This window comes from Callorhinchus milii, unplaced genomic scaffold (assembly GCF_018977255.1).
Source record: "Callorhinchus milii isolate IMCB2004 unplaced genomic scaffold, IMCB_Cmil_1.0 Scaffold43, whole genome shotgun sequence".
Taxonomy (NCBI): domain Eukaryota; kingdom Metazoa; phylum Chordata; class Chondrichthyes; order Chimaeriformes; family Callorhinchidae; genus Callorhinchus; species Callorhinchus milii.
The window spans coordinates 525,097-540,000 of record NW_024704784.1 but is presented as its reverse complement, the minus strand read 5'-3'; the positions used below and the strand labels follow the sequence as shown (position 1 = coordinate 540,000).

At 47.1% G+C, this 14,904-nt stretch overlaps 1 protein-coding gene across 2 annotated transcripts; it reads right to left on the bottom strand.

The window, feature by feature from the left end:
• Positions 1 to 39: 39 nt before the first annotated feature.
• Positions 40 to 12,416, bottom strand: LOC121851508 (tRNA methyltransferase 10 homolog A-like). Of its 2 annotated transcripts, XM_042345374.1 has the most exons (8): positions 12,266 to 12,415; positions 7,970 to 8,218; positions 6,633 to 6,795; positions 5,221 to 5,292; positions 4,887 to 4,961; positions 3,672 to 3,821; positions 1,638 to 1,743; positions 40 to 359 (listed from the first exon to the last, which is right to left on the bottom strand). In XM_042345374.1, the coding sequence occupies exons 2-8, from the start codon at positions 8,185 to 8,187 to the stop codon at positions 70 to 72; spliced, it is 1,074 nt and encodes a 357-aa protein (XP_042201308.1). In that variant the 5' UTR covers positions 8,188 to 8,218; positions 12,266 to 12,415; the 3' UTR covers positions 40 to 69. The 2 variants fall into 2 exon arrangements, with proteins under 2 accessions (XP_042201308.1, XP_042201309.1); XM_042345375.1 differs by lacking the exon at positions 4,887 to 4,961 and having other exon boundaries at positions 12,266 to 12,416.
• Between the last annotated feature and the right edge of the window lie 2,488 nt (positions 12,417 to 14,904).

Sequence of the window (14,904 nt, the reverse complement as noted above, 5' to 3'; positions counted from 1 at the left end):
GATTAGATTAGCTGCACTGAAGATCGTAGGCAAATAAAATTCAAAATAACTATTATTTATTAAAACATGCTACGTTTCACAGTCTCTTCCTTCACTACTTTTAATACTGGTCTCTTCACAGTCTAGTTCAGCAGGCTGTGTGTCTTCCTGTTTCAAAGCTCCTGACACTCGTGTTCCATCCTCTGTGGAGTCAGCAAAGTCCGAGTTAGCTTCGGGCTCTTTTTGCTCTTCACTTCTCGATGCAGGCCCACAACTGCTGGTCTGGTCTGCAGGGACAGCTCCTTTCCTCTGGGGCAGGATAGTAAAGAAGGCTTCCTGCCAGTTCCCCTTTTCTAAATATGTCAGGATTATCTCAAATACTGTAGAATGGAAAACAATCCTTGTGTCAGTAATGATGAAAAAAAACATTTAGAGACAAATATTTTGAGTTGCAAATTGCTTTTTTTTAAAAGGTGTTATCTAATTGCCTTAAACCCTATTCCCCCAGTATTCTTTTCTATTCTGCTTTCATCAGGCCACGTTCTCAGACATCAAGCCTGCAGCTATATCCATCTTAAGACAACTATAAAAATAACCAACATACCCTAATTCTCCAAATTCAAAGTGGGCGGACCTTTTTTTTTGAAAAAAATGTTTTAAATATTTTTTTTTTAAATGTGTTCATGACTAGAGGGATCTAAAAGAGGATTTAGGAGGAACTACTTCACACAGAAGGTAGTGAGATTGTGGAACTCGCTGCCTGAAGCAGTTGGTACAAATGAATTCAAGAGGAATCAGAGGAGTAGAAATGTATGGGAAGGAGGATGGAATGGGTGAAGAATTGTGTGGTGTATAAACAATAACATGGACTGAGTGGGCTGGGTGACCTGTTTCTTTGCTGTACATTCTTTGTCATCCTGTTTTACAGCCAATTGAAAGCCAGGTTTGGATGATTGAAATAATAATAATAATCCTTGCAGAATATATTGTAAAGTGAATGACTGTGCATTTTGTGGGCAAAATGCATGACTGTTGCCTAGATGTCATCAGGTTAATCTCAATCATTTACACATCAACCCCACAATGGCAGATTGGAGAGATTGTTGGCAGAGCCTGCATCCTAATGACATGTACATTTCACCTCACTCTGAGGTTTCATTTTTTTTAAAAGCAGCTGAAATATTTTCAATTCACATTCCAAACCAATCCAAACAAGGATTGGGACTTTATTCAATGTTATAAAAAGGTTTGCCCCATCATACATTAAGAGTAAGCATTCACAGCAATAAAAACTTGTCAGATCAGAAATATATTGTGTATGTTTTGTTGTATATTCTACAAATTAAAAATATAAATACAATGGTACAATATATCAAGTTACTAGTAATAAGAAATATTTTGTATCAGGCCTTCCAACAGGACAACACCTTTCAGTGTGATTAATAATAAATAATCCTTGCGTTTGATATAACCCATAAAGGCAAATTATATTTTTATCATTATAGATTACCATTATGAACAAGTATAAAGTCTGCCATTTTAGAATGAAAGCCAGCTGGCATGCGGGAAGGAAGCTTCGTGCATTTGCTGTGAATGAGGTACGCTGCAAGAGCATTATAAATGGCTTGCAGTATCAAGTGGCTCATTATATTGTTTACCATGATTTACAGTCAATACTTTGCGACTTTCCATTTTCACATAGTTTCCAAGAGGAAGCTGGGCATGTTCAATTTCCAACTCCAATGCTTTTTTGTAGGTTATACCCTGAAATATAAAGTGGGAAAGGTGAAAATAATACTTTTAACAGCCAAATCACAGACCATGAACAAAAACCAGTGGTGAAGTATAAATTGATAAGGGTTAGTCAGGATAGTTAATGAAGGAGAGGTCCCATTGAACCAATTTTACAGAAAACTTTACAAAATTACTGAGATGGTAGAGCAGGATCCATGGATGTCATCCACATGGATTTTCAGAAGGTATCTGATAAAGTTACACTCTGAGATTAAGACACATGGAATTGAAGGCAAATTACTGAACTGGAAACAGCTTGGCAAATAAAGAGGCAGAAAGCTGGGATACAAGTAATATTATTTGGTTGGCATAATGCTCTGATATAGATTGGTACTGCGGCTTCAGCTCTTCACTATATACATATAAATGACCCAGATACAGGAATAGAGAGGTGTATATCCAAGTTTACAGAAGACACTAAACTGGTAAGTGCACTTTAAATGGAAAACCGTTTTCAATTAGTAAATGCAGGTAGCTTTATCATCCTCTAGAGGGAATAAGAAACTGCTGTTAAGTGAGATCGCCAATGTAGTGCCAGTTTGTAGTAGCTTTGTACTATACTAGAGACAGTTTAACATTCTTCCGATCTGCTTAGGTGCCGTTTGCCCTAAGATTGTTGCCTCATCACTTGGGGTGGAAAGCAGTTATCCTTCATCGATCAGGACAACAACAAAGCAGTAATTTAAGTTAATTCAAAAGAAATACAGTGTTATGATAATCGGTGTATGAACTCCCTTCCTCACTCCCTTCGCCTCGTCCCCTCTTCCTATTTTCAGGTCTCGGCTGAAGACCTTTCTTTTCGACCGCGCCTTTGGTCACCTTCCTCCCCCTCCCTGTGGCTCGGCCCTGGGACCCGTTACTGTGAAGCGCTCTGAGACGCCGTTCGGCGTGGAGGGCGCTATATAAATACAAGTCGTCATCGTTCTTGTTGTTGATCTAGGCACTACATCAATTGTAAGGATTATTATTAAATCTCTTTTCATAATTAAAATTCTTTATCCTTGGTAATAATGAACTGAGCTTCATCTGTCAAACAGATGGCTTTCTGCATGCACGGAGTCCTGAAGCTCAGTGGTTAGAGCATTTGCCTTGCAAGCGAGAGACCTGGGTTCGATTCTAAGCAGGGCGAAACTTTGGGCAAGTTTCCTTACTCCACACGCCTAATAATAATCCTTAAAAAAAATAATAAAATTGGTCATTTCAATCCACGACTGTTTGTGGGACACTGCTGTGCACAATTGGCTGCCGTGTTTCACCCACAAATATACAGTCAATTCACTTTACAGTCTATTCTGTGAAGCGCTTTGAGACGTCGAGAAGACGTGAAAAGCGCTATATCAAATGCAAGGATTATTATTATTATTCAGGGACGTCACAAAGAGGAAACACTGACCGGCAGCTAATTTAGATCCTGCCCTATTATAAGACCGACTAGAATTTTATGGACCCTGCTTATAGGTGGGCCACCCTGCAGTAACCTAACACACAGAGTTGGGCCCCAAACTCTTGACTCATCAACCTGTGCCTAAAACTTTCCAGGATTTGGTAAGCAGGGTGCATCACTCTAGGAAGAGAGCACACTCTATTCCAGACAAAGGGAAATTTCCATGCATGTGTGAAACTCTGCCTGATTTGGATACTTTAAAGCATAATTTAATTGTGCGTGTCCGAGTGATAGAGTGCCGACCAAAGCCAGAAGGTGAAAAAATGATCATTTTGTGAAGGTAATCGAAAAGGACTGCAGATGGTGAGGATGGAGTATAAATATCCGTGTGAAATAGTTGGGTCAAGTGGCCTGTTTCCATGTCATATCACTTTATGCACCTCTATATCCATGCCTTTTAGTTTCATTATCAGAGAACACAGTCATTTTCCTACGTGGAATACATATAAAATACCTTGTGGTGATTGTGATCCACCAAGCCACCAATGATGTAAGCCTTGGTCTCATCCAACTCATTCAGCATATTAGGAGAATCAGAGGTGAGATAAACCAGATCTTCTTTCTGTATTGCTTCACTGAAGTGCTCTGAGGTAACAACGATTCCCTAGTGGACAAATTCAAAGAACAAAAATATGTGTAGACTGACCAGAATTTTTGAAGTGATTAACTGAAGTGATATTCTGATGTTTTCTACAAAGAGGTGATTAGATTTTTGATGTTCTCATTCTTTTTGAGGAGATAATTCATATTTACTCACCTACTAATTCTTTAAAGTAGATGGCAACATAGTTGAGAAAGTGAACATATTACAAGCATTTATTACGTATAGTAATATTACAAGTGTAGTAACAGTTACCTTTCCTTAGTCTTACTTTCAAAATAGACTATGCATTTTTCTACAAACATTTTCAATGGTTAGTTACATAATTCAGTGTACCAGCATTTTCTCGATCCATATGCATTCACACAGGATATTCAATAGACCCACAGATATGTCCATACCTGACATCTTTGCTAGTCTGAGCACTTAATGACGCAGATATTCTCTCCTAATAACAGTATTCTCAGTATATTATTTAACAGTGGATTAACAGTAGGTTATTATTTTTTATTTTAGAGTCCCATTTCCCATTATCATTGCCTCACAAACACTACAGAAATGGAAATCTTAGGCCAGTTGTTGTTAGTTTCAGAAACAGTTCTTGCTATCTTAAATTAAAAAAAAATTCACTTTCAATCCTTCAAGAACTGCCAAACGTGGGAAGTTATTTTAACGAAACATTCTTAGATGAAGTTTTATCCTGGAATATTTCTTGAAGTGTTAATTCATATTCCACATTAAACCAAGGAAGAAAAATTTTAGCAACACAATTACCAGTGGATAGAAAGATTCCATCAAACTCATCTACATCTGAAAAATGAATGAGTTCCATCTGGATCTAGATTTACTTTTTAAGTAGAATATTAGAACATCCAAACTTGGCAAATTGTTGAATTCTGTTAATGTATAATTGCTTTTCTATAGCTTTTTTAAAAATAACTTTCAAAATTAAAGCTGTATTAAGAATTTGCCAAATTTGGGATGCTCTGAAATGGTACATTAATAGAACACATCTAGATGCAGGTAGAATTTCTCCCCAACAGTGTTTTGTGTGAAGGTCTTTCCTACCTTCCAGTTGACCCATCCTTTTTCATTCTCATCCATATTCTTCTTCAGTTGCCCATTATGGCTGGTCAAAATCAGCTGGCGAGGAAAGAGAAACTCTAACTAGCCTTTATTCAAAGTCTAGCATTCTTCTTAATAGCTAGCTTTACCATTACTACCTTGTCCCTTTTTTTAAATATATCTGTGGACTATTGTTTTAATTCCCAAGATGTTTAGGAGTAATCCATGTGATAATTTTCACATTACAAGCGTTTAATTTTTACTTAGATAATGGCAGCCTCGTCTTTGCAACTTTTGTTCTTAACTGTGAACATAAAACAAATCAATTAAGACTCACCTTTACAGGATGTGCTGCTTTACGATTCTCTGCATAGCACCTATGAACTTGCTTATGCAATTTTTTGATATCCTAGTTTGAAAAAAAGCAACATTAAATATATTTATCTTGCTGCTTCTGCTGAATCAGTGATACATTCTCAAGACTTTCACAGTGGAGTAGGAAGGAGAAAAAAACACAATTGTTTAAAATAAACATTTCTACACCATTGTTAGTGGTACAACACTATCCAGTTCCACAATGCATCAGACAAAGAAACCATTAACTAAAGCCGCGGTAAAAGTTAGCCCTAAATACTGATACAGTGCAATGTGTACATCAAACTTCCACAATTTCTTAACAATAATAATCCTTGCATTTGATATAGCATCTTATCACGTATTCAAGACGTCTCAAATTGCTTCACAGAATAAACTTTGAAGTGAATTAGCTGTATATTTTGTGGGCCAAATGCAGCATCCAATTTTTTTTTGGAGGAATTATTACCCCCAGAAAAGCGATTCGCCAATCGACTAACAACCAGGTTCCTACTTACTGCTAGGTAAACAGAGGCATGTGGAGTAAGGAAACTTGCCCAATATTTTGCCCTGCCGGCATAATACCCATAACAGGAATGGAACTTTAAGAAGGGGCATTTAATACTACTACACAGGAATAAAATTCAAAGAAATCATTCTTGTTCAGATGGATATTAAAGATCCCACTATTATTTGAAAAGAGAAGGGAGTTTCTCCCGGTGTCCTAACCAACCATCCCCCAAATAAAATTGGTCACTCATTTCATGGATGTTTGTGGTCACTGCTGTGTACTAATTGAGTGTCGTGTTTGCCCAAAATACAAAGTCACTACACTTTACAGTGTATCCTATGAAGCGCTTCGGGATGTCCTTCGGACATGAAAGACGCTACACCAAAGTAAGGAGTATTATTGTTATTATTCTCTGCCCAATAAATCACCCATTATTGCTTCGCTGAACTCCATGGCCTTGCCATGACCTTGCATCCATGGCCATGGCCTTGCCCCCTTCTATCTCGCTGATCTGCTGACTCCCTATCAACCTGCCCGCTCCCTCCGTTCATCGGGCTCCCGTCTGCTCCATGTCTCCCGCCTGACCCGCCCTACCATCGGTGGCTGAGCTTTCAGCCTCTCTGCCCCCACTCTGGAACTCCATCCCACAGTCCCTTCCCCTCGCTTCCTCCTTTGCCTCCTTCAAGGCCGGTCTCAAGACCCTTCTCTTCGACCGTGCCTTTGGTCGCCCACCCACCTCTCTGCCTTCCCTCACCCCTACCCCACCCCTCCCCCATGCTCAGGTCCCAACATCTGACTGTTCAGCGCTTTGGGTCATCCTCCCGACGTGAAAGGGGCTCTATAAATGTAATTTTATTGTTGTTGTTGCTGAGTGACACTCTTACCTTTAACACCATTAAACTATCAAAGCTGCAATCTAGCACAACGCGAACACTGCTTGGGATGATGTCTTTCTTGAAGTGTTTTCTGGCAGAATCTTTATTATCTTCCTCATTCTGAGACTGACGTTCTAGTTTTCGTTTAAGCTTCTTCTCTTTACGCTTTTGCCTAGGAAAATTAGGGATTGAAGGACAGAGAGGTAAACAAGGAATTTTCTTTTAGAATATTAATGCTTATGTTCATATCAATATTTGAAAGTGAACCTTATAATAATAATAATCCTTGCATTGATGGTATTGCCTTATCACACATTAAGACATCTCAAAACGCTTCACAGAATATGCTGTAAAGTGAATTCACTATGTATTTTGTGGGCGATATGTAGCAGCCAATTATGCACAGCAGTGTCCCACAAACAGTCGTGGATTGTGTGACCAAGTTATTATTATTTTTTAAAATTTTATTTTGAAGGGATTTGATATCACAATGGAACTGCTCTAAACAGAGGTTTGATGGGCGGAGTATGTTGTAAGGATTATTATTATGCATACGATTATAATGGGGCTGAAAGAGACCTAATTGTAATTCCTTGAGGTGTCAAGTTATAAAACATACCAAGGTTTTTACCAGAGTACTAGTTTACTAGCTGGTTGCATTAGTCTGCAGCCCTTGTCCTCTCCTGCACTAGGCTCTGTGACCCTATCACCCCCATTCTTGCCTAACTCCATTGGCTTCGCATCTCACAGAAGATACAGTTCAAGATTCTGGTCCTCACTTTCAAAGCCCTCCATGGTCTTGCTCCCCCTACCTCTGCGACCTCCTAAACCCCTACCATTCTGCTCGCTCCCTCCCCTCAGCAGGCTCCAGTCTGCTTCACGTCCCCGCCTCGCTCACCCCACTATTGGCGGGCGGGTGAGCCTTCTGCCATTCTGCCCCCACCCTCTGGCACTCCATCCCGCAGTCCTCCACCTCTCCCTTGCTACCTTCAACACTCATCTCAAGACCCTCCTTTTCGACTGTGCTTTCAATCTCCCTGCGTCCCCCCCTGACCCTGACCCCAGCTCGAGTCTGAAATTCTGTCTGTCCAGCGCCTTGGGATGTCCTCCCGATGTGAAAAGTGCTTTACAAATGTAATGTTGTTGTTGTTATGCCTATCCTGTGATTATCTACCAACTTGTGAACTCAACCAAACAACAACAACTTACATTTATATAGCGCCCTTCACATGGGGCAGCATCCCGGAGTGCTTGATCAAGTTGTATGGATTAATTCACGATACAATGAAGAAACTGCATGAAATTAATACAAAGTCAATTATACATACTCTACTACCCATACTTACTTCCGTAATTCTTTTTGTTCCTGCCACAGTTTCTCTCTCATTAATCGCTTCCTCTGCCTTTTCGATATATTCTCATTTTCTCCTAAAGTCCAACCATTATCCTTTTGCTGTTTGTTTTCATCTCTTGATTTTAACTCGCTCATTTCATCATGTTTCATTTTTTTAGTGCATGAATTCACATCTCCCTCAAAAGCCTCTGTCTCTGATTCAGATGTCATGATGAATTGAATCTTTATATCACTTCAAAAGCTGAAAAAGATAATATAATTATTTAGAATTTTTAGAAAAACATTTGATATTTACTGTCAATGCTGAATAATTATTATATAATCATTATTATAATTTTATAATTATGGATATATTTATTTATAATGTTATTTATAAGTATAATTATATAATTATTATAATAATTATTACACATAATTATTACTGAATAATAATAATTAATAATAATCACTGCATTTGTTATGTTGACTTTCATGTCAGGAGAATGTCCCAAAGCACTTCACTGCATTTACTATGGAGTGGCTGTGTATTTGTACATAGAATCATTGAATTATACAGCACAGGAGGAGGCCATTCGGCCCATCGTTGCTGTGCCATCTCTTTGAAAAGAGCCATCCAATTCCACTCCCCCGTGCTCTCCTCATAACCCTGCAAACTTGTCCTCCCCAACTGAACTCGGTATCCCGATTGCATACAGCAATGTCCCACACGCAGCAATAAAACAAATGACCCAATTTTATTTTGGGGGAAATGTTAGCCAGAATACCGGGAGAAACTCCCTTCTCTTTTGGAAAAGTGCCATGGGATCTTTAACATAATAATAATAATCCTTGCATTTGATATAGCGCTTTTCATGTTTTCTAGATGTCTCAAAGCGCTTCACAGAATAGACTGTAAAGTGAATTGACTGTATATTGTGGGCGAAACGCGGCAGCCAATTGCGCACAGCAATGTCCCACAAACAGTCGTGGATTGAAATGACCAATTTTTTTTTGAGGGATTATTATCAGACGTGTGGAGTAAGGAAACTTGCCCAAGGTTTCACCCTGCTGGGAATCGAACCCGGGTCTCTCGCTTGCAAAGTAAGTGCTCTAACCACTGAGCTACATGACTCCACCTGAACAGGTAGACGGGACCTCCAACAATGCACCACACCCCCAGCACTGCTTTGGAGTGTCACCTTAAGATTATATTGAGCTCATGACTATATAAACCCAATGTAGGGCTTGAACCAACAACCTTGTGACTCAGAGGTGAGCATGTTGCTGAGCCAGACTGACACACAATGAATGAAGATACCGGTAACTATCCCGAATAGATTTTTCAAAACAATGTTTGTTATCATTTTCCTCTTCTGCCATCTTCATCTCTGCAGTAAAGTCAACACTCTTGAAGATAAATATGGCATCTTTAATAACAGGCATTTTAACAGGATGTAATTTCCTCACTCCTACAACAACTCTAAGCAGGTGCTCCACAGGGAGATGCCATTCCTTGGATGAGACGTTAAAACGAGGCCCTGTCTGCCTGTCCAGGAGGACGTTAAACACCCCATGGCACGACTTGAACCGAGAAGAGAATTTCTCCCAGTGTCCTTCATTCCCCCTCAGGTTCCCTCGTTCCCCCGTCCGCTCTCGCTCCCTCGCCCTCCCCCTCCCCGTCCCCCCTCACTCCTTCCCCCTCCCCGTCCCCCCTCGTTCCCCCCTCCCCGTCCCCCCTCGCCCTCCCCGTCCCTCCTCGCTCCCTCGCCCTCCCCGTCCCCCTCGCTCTCCCCTCCCCTCCCCTCCCCGTCCCCCCTCCCCTCCCCGTCCCCCTCGCCCTCCCCGTCCCCCCCTCCCCGCTCCCGTCCCCCCTCGCCCTCCCCCCGTCCCCCTCGCCCTCCCCGTCCCCGTCCCCCCTCGCCCTCCCCGTCCCCCCTCGCTCCCTCCCCTCCTCCCCGTCCCCCTCCCCTCCCCTCGCCCTCCCGCCCCCCTCCCCCCTCCCCCCCCCCCGCTCCCTCGCCCTCCCCGTCCCCCCTCCCCTCGCCTCCCCGTCCCCCTCGCCCTCCCCGTCCCCCCTCGCTCCCTCGCCCCCCGTCCCCCCTCGCCCCTCGCCCTCCCCGTCCCCCTCGCTCCCTCGCCCCTCCCCCTCCCCGTCCCCCCTCGCTCCCTCGCCCTCCCCGTCCCCCCTCGCTCCCCTCCCCTCCCGTCCCTCCCCTCCCCTCCCCCCTCGCCCTCCCCGTCCCCCTCGCTCCCTCGCCCCTCCCCCTCGTCCCCCTCCCCCCCGCCCTCCCCTCGCCCTCCCCGTCCCCCCTCGCCCTCCCCGTCCCCCCTCGCTCCCTCGCCCTCCTCGTCCCCCCCTCCCTCCCCTCGCCCTCCCGTCCCCCTCGCCCCTCGCCCTCGCCCTCCCCTCCCCTCCCCTCGCCCTCCCCGTCCCCCCTCCCTCCCCTCGCCCTCCCCCCGTCCCCCTCGCCCTCCCCGTCCCCCCTCGCCCTCGCCCTCCCCCTCGCTCCCTCGCCCTCCCCTCCCCCCTCGCCCTCCCCGTCCCCCTCCCCTCCCCCCCTCGCTCCCTCGCCCTCGCCCGTCCCCCCTCGCTCCCTCGCCCTCCCGTCCCCCTCGCCCTCCCCGTCCCCCCTCGCTCCTCCCCCCCCCTCCCTCCCTCGCCCTCCCCGTCCCCCTCGCTCCCTCGCCCTCCCCGTCCCCCTCGCCCTCCCCGTCCCCCCTCGCCTCCCCGTCCCCCCTCGCTCCCTCGCCCTCCCCGTCCCCCTCGCCCTCCCCGTCCCCCTCGCTCCCTCGCCCTCCCCGTCCCCCTCGCCCTCCCCCGTCCCCCCTCGCCTCCCTCGCCCTCCCCTCCCTCCCCTCGCCCTCCCGTCCCCCTCGCCCTCCCCGTCCCCCTCGCCCTCCCCGTCCCCCCCTCCCCTCCCCCCCCCCCTCGCCCTCCCCGTCCCCCTCGCCCTCCCCGTCCCCCCTCGCTCCCTCGCCCTCCCCGTCCCCCCTCGCCCTCCCCGTCCCCCCCCCGTCCCCCTCGCCCTCCCCGTCCCCCCTCGCCCCTCCCCGTCCCCCCTCGCTCCCTCGCCCTCGCCCTCCCCCTCGCCCTCCCCGTCCCCCCCCTCCCTCGCCTCGCCCTCGCCCTCGCCCTCCCCCCGCCCCTCGCCCTCCCCTCCCCCCCCGTCCCCCTCGCCTCCCCGTCCCTCGCCCTCCCCGTCCCCGCCCCTCGCCCTCCCCGTCCCCCCTCGCCCTCCCCGTCCCCCTCGCTCCCTCGCCCTCCCCGTCCCCCCTCGCCCCTCGCCCTCCCCGTCCCCCCTCGCCCTCCCTCGCCCTCCCCGTCCCCCTCGCTCCCTCGCCCTCCCGTCCCCCTCGCCCTCCCCGTCCCCCCTCGCCCTCCCCGTCCCCCCTCGCCTCCCCGTCCCCCCTCGCTCCCTCGCCCTCCCCGCCCCTCCCCGTCCCCCCCTCGCCCTCCCGTCCCCCTCGCCCTCCCCGTCCCCCCCCCTCCCTCGCCCTCCCCTCCCCCCTCGCCCTCCCCGTCCCCCCTCGCCCTCCCCGTCCCCCCTCGCCCTCCCCTCCCCCTCCCCCCGTCCCCCTCGCCCTCCCCTCCCCCCTCCCCCCTCGCTCCCTCGCCCTCCCCGTCCCCCCTCGCCCTCCCCGTCCCCCCTCGCTCCCTCGCCCTCCCCGTCCCCCCTCGCCCTCCCCGTCCCCCCTCGCTCCCTCGCCCTCCCCGTCCCCCTCGCTCCCTCGCCCTCCCCGTCCCCCTCGCCCTCCCCGTCCCCCCTCGCCCTCCTCGTCCCCCCTCCCTCGCCTCCCCGTCCCCCCTCGCCCTCCCCGTCCCCCCTCGCCCTCCCCGTCCCCCCTCGCCCTCCTCGTCCCCCCTCCCTCCCTCGCCCTCCCCGTCCCCCCTCGCCCTCCCCGTCCCCCCTCGCCTCCCCGTCCCCCCTCCCCTCGACTGTTTGCGGGACACTGCTGTGCCGGGCGCAATCGGCTGCAAAACACACAGTCACTACGCTTTACAGCGGATCATTATCCGGGGAGGACGCGTTTGCAGGGCTGCGAGGAGAGCGCGCGGTGGGGGGGTGGGGGGGGGGAGAGCGGGGATTCATTCGGAAGGTCCTTTCGAAGAGCCGGCGCAGACAGGATGGGCTGAATGGCCTCCTTCTGCCCCGCCATGACTCCGTGATGTCCTGGGAAGCGCTTCGAGGCGTCTCGATGAACGTGCTGAGGCGCCATAGCAAATGCAAAGACTATTCTTCTGAGTTTGGATGACTCTCGGCGTTGGGCTTTACACATGGCTCAAGACACCAAACAAAAATACTCTTACTCTCTCCCTCCTCCAGTCTCTCCCTCGCCCTCTGTCTGTCGCTTTCAAATCTCGGAGCCGTTAAACGGTCCGGGCTCGAGCTGGTCGCTCGGCCGTTGATGACGCAGCCGGGAAAGCGCGAGCCTCACTTGCGTACACGGCGAGGGTCCGGCGCCGGCGCGTCCTCACTGACGTCACCAGACGCCGCTGGCTGCTCCGGAGCCGCTGGCGTCCCTGCCCGTCCGCCATGTTGGTGAGGGCAAGTCGCAGGCAGCACAAGGGATGGGGAAGTCGTCCAGGTTTGGGCGGCTTCACGCCCAATTGGGCGGGGTTTTGTTGTCACTTAATTTAATATTTTTGAATTTAAACCTGCAAAACTGTTCTTTTTTTTGTCCTTTGAGGATCTGTTCTTAGCACAGTTTCAAAAACAATCAACCTTATTCGGCCGCTCTGCAAACCCATTGGAGGCAACGAGTGACATTGGGCTATTTTTTGGGCTGGTGTTTGGTTGACTTTGGCCATGAAGGTATTTTAATTTCTGGCAAACCCCTGGCCAGAGGAATCTGCCCCTCACAGTGCCTGGCAATGCCACCACAAACTCCTAATGTTAGAGCCGTCCGTTGCTTGCCCACCTCTCTTTCCAAGTTGGCCGCGTTTTTAATAAGGCCATGGATGCTGTCTTCATCTGAACCAACCTTGTGCTCCTCGCAGCAACCAAAGCCAGAGCCAGAGGGCAGCTGTAAACCAATCATTAGGGTAGTTGGTCAACAGGACTCAAGAGAGATGTGAAGCGCTATCAAATCATGAGAGGTTTTTGGATGAAGAAGACCCTTCCACTCATTGGAACTCATCCTTCCACAATACCTACCCAACTGTTTCCCATTACAGCTTCAAGCCATTTCTTCAATGAGTCCAGCATCCCAACCCATACAAGTGGACTACAACCCATACAAGTGGACTGATTGGCAACAGATCTGACTGAAGCTTGTTTCTTTTCGACCGCGCCTTCAGTCACCTTCCCCCCCCCCTCCGGCTCTGTCCCGGGATCCGTCACTGTAAAGCGCTCTGAGACGCCGTCCAGCTTGGAGGGCGCTATATAAATCCAAGTTGTTGTTGTTTACATTCATGAGAAGAATACCTGACGACGATAGCGGCCTTAGAAGTTCCTTAACTCCACGCAGACATTTTCCCCCACCCCTCCATTTACTTTCTCCGTGAGTTGATGATACCAGAGTGTATTGACAGTTTAGAATATTAACTTTCATGTGTTTTAGTTACTGGTTCATATTGTTCATAACTTGCCCCTGGGAGTTTTTAATGTGTCAAAGCACTTCATAGCATACACTGCAAAGCGAATTGACTGTATATTTTGTGGGTGAAACCCAGCAGCCAATCGAGCACAGCACTGTCCCACAAACAGTCGTGGATTGAGTGGCCAAATTTTTAAATTTTTTTATTTGAGGCATTATTACCCCGGGAAAGGAATCCGCCAATCGACTATCAACCGGATTCCTACTTATGCTGTGAATTGGAAAATGGCAGGGTTCGAATTTTGGAAGACTGGATTAAATGAGCGAAGGGCCTTTTCGAAGAGTAAAAGGGCATCTAGTGACGAAAAGTGAGTTTACAGAGAATGTTTTCAATACCATAGGAAGGCTAACATTATTAGTAGTTGATGTTTAAGATGAAAGTTTCTCTGCTGTAACCAGGCACTATATTAAGCAATTTTGTTGTTGTTGTTGATTTGTGTTGATCAACAATTAAGCAATCTGCTTCCACAAGCACAAAGAGAGCTGGTTGAACAAGGAACCCAAAATGAAATAATTTAAAGTACAGTACCCCATACTTTTTAATCATCTCATTCGTAGTATTTCATGACTTATATTTCCATAGCTCTGTGATGATTAGAGTATTGCATTGCACTGGTACTTTGACCTTAATGTACCTGTAACACTACTTGATCATGTCAGAATTAGGTAAGAGGTTAAAACTACCCATTGAAAATAGGATGTACCTTGTACTATAGAAATTACAAAAGGAACACACTGAAATGACTTGACAATTGACTAAGAAACTTTTCTGCTTCTAACGTAATTAGCAAATCTTAAATAAAAGAGTTTAGAAGCAAAATATTTTTTAAAAATTCAACTTCATGAATAAATCAACACCATTCTATGGCTTTCATATGTTACCTTTTTGTGGCTTATTCATTCTGCCTAATAGAAAATATTTTCCATTTCATCCAATATCTCAATCTCTTCTGAAATGGATAAGCTTGTCAGTCTCACATAACAGGCCCAACCATTCTGGGATGTCTGTACTGGTCTGCGTACTCGTTTTTTTATATAAAGTTCTGTAAAATTGATGGAAAGGTATATTTTAAAAAGGTGAAATGAATAAGAATGCTGCAAGTTCCCTATTTTTTTCTTCCGAGTGAAATGTTTCTTGTCCAAAAAAAACCCAATAGTGATGTGGCATTTGCCTTTTGCTCTGATAGGTGAAATTTCACACACGTGATTTAGGCCAGGCTGATATCAGTGTAAAATCACGGTTGTTTAAAGTTTAATATTTAACCATTGATTTGGAACCAATGCTTGGAGTTTGGAATCTGACCTCTATGCAACACAGATAAACCATCAAACCTTCAACATTGAGTCTTT

Coding starts and splice junctions, on each gene's coding strand:
- LOC121851508 (XM_042345374.1), bottom strand. CDS start 8,187: ATGACATCTGAATCAGAGACAGAGGCTTTTGAGGGAGATGTGAATTCA. Junction 6,796..7,969: donor GAACAAAAAGAATTACGGAA/GTAAGTATGGGT, acceptor TAATTTTCCTAG/GCAAAAGCGTAAAGAGAAGA. Junction 5,293..6,632: donor ATAGTTTAATGGTGTTAAAG/GTAAGAGTGTCA, acceptor TTTTCAAACTAG/GATATCAAAAAATTGCATAA.